The 9,568-nt window shown below is 48.1% G+C and overlaps 1 protein-coding gene across 1 annotated transcript; it reads left to right on the top strand.

The window, feature by feature from the left end:
- The first annotated feature begins 6,870 nt into the window (after positions 1-6,870).
- On the top strand, positions 6,871-9,044 carry LOC119333348 (citrate-binding protein-like). Its single transcript, XM_037606273.1, has 3 exons — positions 6,871-7,415; positions 8,278-8,491; positions 8,594-9,044. The coding sequence occupies exons 1-3, from the start codon at positions 6,871-6,873 to the stop codon at positions 8,975-8,977; spliced, it is 1,143 nt and encodes a 380-aa protein (XP_037462170.1). The 3' UTR covers positions 8,978-9,044.
- Positions 9,045-9,568: the final 524 nt, after the last annotated feature.

Raw genomic sequence — 9,568 nt, 5'->3', positions numbered from 1 at the left:
CTTGGTAATCTCTAGGAACGCGTTGAAGTTGAGGACAACGTTGGCCATTTGATCTACAAGACATATTGTAAAGATTTTAGACTAAGTTCATGATAATTAAGTTCATCTAATCAAATTATATAATGAACTCCCACTTAGATAGACATCCCTCCAGTCATCTAAGTATAACATGATCCGAGTTAACTAGGCCGTGTCCGATCATCACGTGAGACGGACTAGTCAACATCGGTGAACATCTTCATGTTGATCGTATCTTCTATACGACTCATGCTCGACCTTTGGGTCTTCTGTGTTCCGAGGCCATGTCTGTACATGCTAGGCTCATCAAGTCAACCTAAGTGTTTGCATGTGTAAATCTGTCTTACACCCGTTGTATGTGAACGTTGGAATCTATCACACCCGATCATCACGTGGTGCTTCGAAACAATGAACTGTCGGAATGGTGCACAGTTAGGGGGAACACTTTCTTGAAATTATTATGAGGGATCATCTTATTTACTACCGCCGTTCTAAGTAAACAAGATGCAAAAATATGGTAAACATCACATGCAATCAAATAATAATAGTGACATGATATGGCCAATATCACATAGCTCCTTTGATCTCCATCTTGGGGCTCCATGATCATCTTGTCACCGGCATGACACCATGATCTCCATCATCGTGTCTCCATGAAGTTGCTCGCCTACTATTACTTCTACTACTATGGCTAACACGTTTAGCAATAAAGTAAAGTAATTTACATGGCGTTTCTCAATGACACGCAGGTCATACAAAAAATAAAGACAACTCCTATGGCTCCTGCCGGTTGTCATACTCATCGACATGCAAGTCGTGATTCCTATTACAAGAACATGATCTCATACATCACATATATCATTCATCATTCATCACAACTTTGGCCATATCACATCACAAAGCACTTGCTGCAAAAATAAGTTAGACGTCCTCTAATTGTTGTTGCAAGTTTTACGTGGCTGCAATAGGGTTCTAGCAAGAACGTTTTCTTACCTACGTAAAAGCCACAACGTGATTTGTCAACTTCTATTTACCCTTCATAAGGACCCTTTTCATCGAATCCGCTCCAACTAAAGTGGGAGAGACAGACACCCGCTAGCCACCTTATGCAACTAGTGCATGTCAGTCGGTGGAACCAGTCTCACGTAAGCGTACGTGTAAGGTCGGTCCGGACTGCTTCATCCCACAATACCGCTGAAGCAAAATAAGACTAGTAGCGGCAAGAAAGTTCACAACATCTACGCCCACAACAAATTGTGTTCTACTCGTGCAAAGAGAACTACGCATAGACCTAGCTCATGATGCCACTGTTGGGGAACGTTGCAGAAAACAAAAATTTTCCTACGGTTTCACCAAGATCCATCTATGAGTTCATCTAGCAACGAGTGATCGGATTGCATCTACATACCTTTGTAGATCACGCGCGGAAGCGTTCAAAGAACGGGGATGAGGAAGTCGTACTCGACGTGATCCAAATCACCGGAGATCCTAGCGCCGAACGGACGGCACCTCCACGTTCAACACACGTACGGTCAGTGTGACGTCTCCTCCTTCTTGATCCAGCAAGGGGGAAGGAGAGGTTGATGAAGATCCAGCAGCACAACGGCATGGTGGTGGATGCAGCAGTCACCGCAGCAGGGCTTCGCCGTTCTCTACGGAGGAGGAGGAGTTCTTGGAGGGGAGAGGGAGGCGCCAAGGGCATGGGTGCGGCTGCCCTCCCTCCCCCCCTCTATATATAGGGTCCCCAGGGGGGGCGCCGGCCCTGGAGATCCAATCTCCCAAGGGGTGGCGGCCAAGGGGGGTGGAGTGCCCCCCAAGGCAAGTGGGGCGCCCCCCACCCTAGGGTTCCCAACCCTAGGCGCAGGGGCAAAGCCCAAGGGGGGCGCACCAGCCCACTAGGGGCTGGTTACCCTCCCACTTCAGCCCATGGGGCCCTCCGGGATAGGTGGCCCCACCCGGTGGACCCCCGGGACCCTTCCGGTGGTCCCAGTACAATACCGGTGACCCCGAAACTTGTCCCGATGGCCGAAATAGCACTTCATATATATAATTCTTTACCTCCAGACCATTCCGGAACTCCTCGTGACGTCCGGGATCTCATCCGAGACTCCGAACAACTTTCGTGTTACTGCATATACATATCTCTACAACCTTAGCGTCACCGAACCTTAAGTGTGTAGACCCTACGGGTTCGGGAGACATGTAGACATGACTGAGATGGCTCTCCGGTCAATAACCAACAGCGGGATCTGGATACCCATGTTGGCTCCCACATGCTCCTCGATGATCTCATCGGATGAACCACTATGTCGAGGATTCACGCAACCCTGTATACAATTCCCTTTGTCAATCGGTACGTTACTTGCCCGAGATTCGATCGTCAGTATCCCAATACCTCGTTCAATCTCGTTACCGGCAAGTCACTTTACTCGTACCGTAATGCATGATCCCGTGACCAGACACTTGGTCACTTTGAGCTCATTATGATGATGCATTACCGAGTTGGCCCAGAGATACCTCTCCGTCATACGGAGTGACAAATCCCAGTCTTGATCCGTGTCAACCCAACAGACACTTTTGGAAATACCCGTAGTATACCTTTATAGTCACCCAGTTACGTTGTGACGTTTGGTACACCCAAAGCACTCCTACGGTATCCGGGAGTTACACGATCTCATGGTCTAAGGAAAAGATACTTGGCATTGGAAAAACTCTAGCAAACGAACTATACGATCTTGTGCTATGTTTAGGATTGGGTCTTGTCCATCACATCATTCTCCTAATGATGTGATCCCATTATCAATGACATCCCCATGTCCATAGCCAGGAAACCATGACTATCTGTTGATCAACGAGCTAGTCAACTAGAGGCTCACTAGGGACACATTGTGGTCTATGTATTCACACATGTATTACGATTTCCGGATAATACAATTATAGCATGAATAATAGACAATTATCATGAACAAGGAAATATAATAACCATTTTATTATTGCCTCTAGGGCATATTTCCAACTACATCAAGATCGTTTCAAATCAAGAACACGAGAGCGAGAGAGATCAAACACATAGCTACTAGTACAAACCCTCAGCCCCGAGGGTGAATTACTCCCTACTCATCATGGAGGTCGTCTGGATGATGAAGATGGCCTCCGGTGATGATTTCCCCCTTCGATAGAGTGCTACAGAGGCTTGTGGCGGCGGAGTCAAAGTTCTATGGTTATTTTTGGGGCTTCTGTATTTATAAGAATTTTTAGCGTTGGAATCACGCGAACATGGGCCACGAGATGCCCACTACCCACCAGCCCACCACTTTTGCCCTAGCGTGCCCTGATAGGTAGTGGTCACCTCGTGGCTCTTCTGGCCCTCCCATGAAGCTTCGGGGGTCTCTTTTGTTCCAAAAAAATCATCAGAAAGTTTCACTGCATTTGGACTCCATTTGATATGGATTTTCTAGAAAACCAAAAACAAGCAGGAAACAGCAACTGGCACTGGGCACTAGGTCAATATGTTAGTCCATAAAAATCATATAAAAGTGCACCAAAATCATACAAAACTATATTAAAGGCATGAATACTTCATAAATTATAGATATGTTGCAGACATATCAAGACTCAATTACTTTCAATGAATAATCTGATCATAAATCCACAATTCATAGGATCCCAACAAACAGACAGCCAAAGAAGTACATCAAATAGAACTCCATGGAGATCATGGAGAACTTCGTATTGAAGATCGAAGAGAAAGAAGAAGTCATCTAGCTACTAGCTATGGACCCGCGGGTCTGTGGTAAACTACTGACACATCATTGGAGGTGGTGTAAGGATGATGTGGAAACCCTCCGTGATTGACCCCCTGGCAGAGTACTAGAAAAGGCCTTCAGATGGGATCGCAGAAGGAAGCTTTCGGCGGCCGACAAAGTGTTTCGAATGGCTCTCTGTTGGGTTGGGAATATTTGGGAATTTATGGAGTTGTAGTTAGGACAAACGGAGCTACATGGGACCCAGGAGCTCAGGGGCGCCACCCTGGGGCACACCAGATGAGCTCGTGGCTCTCTCCAAGATCTTCTGGCCTCTTCTGAACCTTCTAGGGTCCCTTCTGGTCCAGAAAAATCATTGTAAAGTTTCATCGTGTTTGGACTTTGTTTAATGCTAGTTTCCTGAAAAGCCAAGAACAAGCAAAAACCAACAACTAGCACTGGGCACCGAGTTAATAGGTTAGTCCCAAAATATAGTATAAAATTTCATATAAAGTATCTAAGATTGGTAATATAAAAACATGAAACAATCAAAAATTATAGATACGTTGGAGGTGCATCACTAGTCGATGGACACGGATACGAGAGCCAGCCATCCAACATCATTTCCTAAACGTCTACCCAATTCCGGTCAATTTCATTTAAAATGCATAGAAATATGAAAGCAAGTTAAAATGTCATGTTCAAAGCATGATGTTCAAAGTTTTTACATGTGCCTGATCACAAAAGTACCAGTCTCACAGTTGGTGCGAAAAATGCAGCTTTGCCCTGCCAAACTAGCTTTCAGAGCCTCCTCGCTCACTCTGTTGGTGGCTCCTCCTCACCATCCAGCTCATTCTCGGCCGCCTCCATCTCGGCTGCCAAGCGCTTCCCTTCTCCTCCTCCCACTTCTTTCCTTGAAACACCCTTGTAACATTCTTGGCAATTCTTTTGTTGGATTGGTTGGATCACCCTCTTCTTGTTCGGTGTCAACACCAACGGTCTTGATGGGGCTGGCAATGGATAGTTGTCACTTGGGTTATCCATTCAACTTCAATAACAATGCATGAGGATAAAATTCCTCTTCTCCACCTTCAAAAACAAGTTGGATGCACAGGATGGCTAGAAAGAAAAATATTGTCAACAAGTTGCATATCACGCCAAATGACCAACACATAGAGCATATTCGGCCAACAAGTTACGTATCCGACCAAATTTCCAACACATATAGCAACTTACTGCTCGGTGATTAGTGAACACTTCCCAACAAATGATTAGTTGTTTTAAATGACCCCAATACCCGCTCACCGCTTCTTGGATTGTGTGCCATTGATGGTTGAGCGACTTTGTCCCACGATCGCAGATGAGTTCTTTGCAGTAAGGCTCGAAATTATTATGCTCGTGGAACCAAGAATGAATATTGGACCAAAATGTTGTGTTTTTTGCTCTGTTTCATGGATTAGATAAAGGCTAGTGTTAAACCATCGCATCACACAATAACTCATCCTCCCGTATGTTGAAGCTTTCTCCTCTACCCATCTTCTTCGAATAGACCAGCCAATCCCTCGGATCAAGGTCGTCGTCGTCGGAAGTGCCCTGCTCTAGTTGCCTGATGTACAATTTAGGTTGTTGAGTGTGCGCGCCCGGATAGGTGTACATGCCTTGTTGTTGGGCGTGCATCTATGGCTCCAAGTCATCCACTTGTCTGTCCTCGAAGTAGCCTCTGCTTCCGTCATGGGTCATCTCAAACAATTGCATGTCTATGTTCTCATATGCTGGGTCGCCCAATCGAGACATATTGGCGAACGAAGAGCGGGCACCAAACTAATCCACACCCAGCGTCCACAACTAGACAAGCTGCGGCGATGCTGAGTCGCAAAATGGAGCGGCACAGTGTTGACGTTGTCGCAGTACGACACTTGCTCGGTTGTGGAGGCCGGTGACTACAGGCGAAGCTTCGGCGGTGTAGAAGTAGGGAGGCTGATATTGATCCTTCCACAACAACGTGTGCATGGATGGTGACGGTGATGGCGGCAACGCCCTGCATCTTGCCCCTATCCGACCCCTACACCCTGTCCCTGGCCGCCCCGGCCGCCCTTCTTTTTGTCGGCTATGCCGTCCTTTGCCTTCGCTTTGAGGCGACGGGCTTGCTGTGTCACCGAGTTGATCTACCGGACGTCCATCTTTTCCGGATCCTCCACCTTCGTTGTCTCCGGTAGCTTTTTATACGAGTCCGTGCGGCGACAAGAGCGAGAAGCGCGGGAAGGGCGGATGGCCGCGGTGATGAGTGGGGAGATGGGGAAATGGGGGTGGCACCTCAAAAGTACGAGTGCGGGCTCCACCTTTGTTTTGGGTGCGCCGAGGGTGTTGGAGTCCTATATAGCCGAGGTTCGTACCCCCAATTTGTTTGCTTCCATTTTACAAAAAAACATACACATTGACTCGTCTGCAGACAAATATATCCCCGCATTGATTGGCTTGCAGCGTCCAGATGCTTGCGGACGTTTTGAGGGCCCGTAGGCCCGCGTGATGTCTGTTGCATCTGAGATCGACATCCCACAATTGTCGAGAGGTCGAACCGATATTCAGTGATTTTAACAGAGTGCTTTGAGAGTGACGAACTTACATTTCTTCAGAGTTCAAGGATCCGATGCTCACACTGTCTCTCCCAATAAGTTCTCCCAAGGGCAGCTGAGGTCGCAAGGAACAGCCGCTTTCGCGAAGAGGATGAAAGTAAAACTACGATTGGGACTTTCTTCCACACATCTATTTCTATATGTAGGTGTGCATGGGTGGGCACGGATGTATTTTACCCTCACGCTATTTCTACTAGTAGTCTCTTACGCATGGAGTAAATTGCACAAAACCACCACTTTGAAAGCTAGGTTTACGAAAAACACTACAATATATTTTTTTGCAGAAAACAACACGTCTACAGTAATCTTTTTGCAAAAATCACTGATCGACGGATCTTGCGCTGTTAAATAAGATTATGACAGATAGGTCCCATTTTTTGCTGACATGGCATAACATTTTACCCAAGACAACGTTAGACGGTAAAAAAACTAAAACACCCGCAAGTTTTCTCCCATGTGTTGCCCAGGCCCTTCCCATGTCCTGCCACACAGTCAGCCGCCTCGATGGCGCCGGCCACCACCATCCGCCAGCCACGCCGTGCTCACCTCCCTGCCCCACCGTGCTCCAGCCTCTGCCAGCCGCGCCCGCCTCTGCTCAACCGTGCCACCGCCGCCATGCACCGTCCAGGAGGGTAAGGGCCCACCTCGAGCAGGCCCCAACGCTCCCTGCGCCCCTCGAGATGAGCTGCAGACGGCGGTTCCCGCACGCGCTCCAGGCGTCGCACCTTCGGCGAGGGATGCCGCGCTGCTATGTCGCCCCGTTCTGCCCCCAGCACCGCCACATCCAGATCCGGCGAGGGAGGCTGCGCCACCGCCCCGATTTGGCCTCCGCGAAGAGATGCCCATCGACGGTTGCCGGATCCGGCGAGGTATGCCAAGCCGCCGCCCCGATTGGCCTCCAGCACGAGGAGGCGCCCAGCGCTGGCTGCCGGATCCGGCGAGGGATGTCGTCGCTGCCCCGATTTGGCCTCCTGCACGAGGAGGTGCCCAGCGCAGGCTGCGTTGACCGCCCCAACCTGTGGCGAGGATCTGATTGCATTTTTTCTTTTTTGCTTTAGGGGTGCCTGTGTAAAATGTGTGTACTAGTTTGTGAAATTGGATTAGAATTGACCTAGCATGAAATGTTACGCCACATAGGCAAAAAGGGGCCCCAACTGTCATAAGCGTGCTTAACCGAGCCAAATCCGCCGATCAGTGGTTTTTGCAAAAAGAATACTGAAGACATGGTGTTTTCTGCAAAAAGAAATGTATTGTAGTGTTTTTCGCAAACCTAGCCTTCAAAGCGGTGGTTTTATGCAATTTACTCCTTACGCATGCACTGTAAGTATGTCAGTAAAAAATGTCAGGTAAAAACTCAAGTATCCTCCGTCGAGCTGAAGAATAATTTACATTGTTTGACTCCTTGCTGTCATCCAAAATTGAACCACCGTGTTCACCTAGACATACAGCAGATTTATTACCACGTAGGAGGGTTGAATTCCCGTCGGTAAAACAAAATAACAAGGTACCGCTAATGCTAATTGCCGCCTGTTCACGTTACCTACTCAGAAGTCAGTCAGTATCACGTTGGACAACTCAAGCTGCATGCGTGCGTCTAATTAAAGTTCACGAGAGCACTACTACTATTTAATTAAGCTGTGGATTCTCCTATCCTACCTAGTAGACTGATAGATCGCCAAGGCCTATATGAACCAGAGGGAACTTGATTAGTCTCACCCATCTCATCATCACAATTCTCTGCATCCAGAGCACAATTCAAGACAAAGCAGAAGCTACACACATAGTACTATAGAGGACACTGTACACATGGCTCCTCGCGCTCTCTCTTGGATTAGTGTTTCCCTGCTTGTCTTCTTGGCTTCCTGGTCATGCGTTGCGGCCAGGGACGCACGGGCACCCAGTACCGGCGACCCGGCCGATGGGTTCACTGCGGTGAGGCTCAGCGAAAGCAACTTCGCGCTGCAGCGCCCGTTCGACGAGTCCAGCGGTGCACGCTACAGCTTCGACGGCACCGTGCGGAAGCTCTGGGTGCTCTCCTCTGACAAGCCACATGCCCGCCAGAGTCATACCAAACCAAGAACTGAGATCAGGATGGCAGTAAGTTAATTACCATGTCATTAGTCATTACTCATTTACTATGTATTCAAGATTTAGTGTCCTTACTGATTGCTTTTGCTACTCTCTTCTTCGTACCTGCAGGGCTACGACTACAGCTCCGGCGTGTGGCAGTTCGAGGCCTACGGGTACGTCCCCTCCGGCACCACGGGAGTATGTATCATGCAGGTGTTTGGCGCCGGCGAGGCCGCCAGCACGCTCATGCTGCACGTCTACGATGGCGCACTGCGGTACTACAACCGGCAGCTTGTCGAGGATGCCATCGATGACAGATGGTTCCGGCTGAACGTAGTCCACGACGTCGATGCATCGACACTCACCGTGTACATCGACGGCGAGCAGAAGTTGCACGTCCAGGGCCGCGGCGGCCACTCGCACTACTTCAAGTTCGGCGTGTACGGGCAGCGCCAGGAGTCCAGCCGCATGGAATCCCGCTGGAAGGACGTCAAAATCCTCAAGAAAGATTAGAATTATTTGTGTGTTTATGTATGTTGATGGAGTGACTATGTTTGTACTGTTTATGCATGGAGTTCAGTAGTACGTATTTTTTTAGGATAGTACATATTTATTTATTATCATGTATATACGAGGATGTGTATTTTATAAGTATATGTGTGCAATATATATTTTTTTTGCAGGTGTGTGCAATATTCTTTGTAATGTACATTCTATTATTTTGACCATATGTACATTCTATTACTTGTTATGTGTGAATGAGGTTCTTCTTCGAAAAGCTGGAGTAGAAACCAATCAAGAATTCAAGATAAAAACATTTTTAGCGTTATCCTTGAAAGTGATAAACAATCGAGTGATGCACCACGTTCAAAAGCGAATCAGGTCCAGCGTGCACCACGCACCAGTGAGAGTGTCAGATGATACAGGAGCTTCGGTGCTCCCGTGATACGAGCTCCCCAATGGCTGCAGGTAGAGCTCTTGCTACTTTGTAAAATGATCCTCCATGAATCTTCGATATGCGCGCAAGTCCAGGAGCTAGGCCGTGAACCCTTGGATCTCTGATCCAACGGCTCGCGGTAGCTCATATCAGGGGAGCACCTAAAA

This window comes from Triticum dicoccoides, chromosome 7A (assembly GCF_002162155.2).
Source record: "Triticum dicoccoides isolate Atlit2015 ecotype Zavitan chromosome 7A, WEW_v2.0, whole genome shotgun sequence".
NCBI lineage: Eukaryota > Viridiplantae > Streptophyta > Magnoliopsida > Poales > Poaceae > Triticum > Triticum dicoccoides.
Note: the sequence above shows the minus strand (reverse complement) of the source record. Positions and strands in the feature narration are given on the sequence as shown.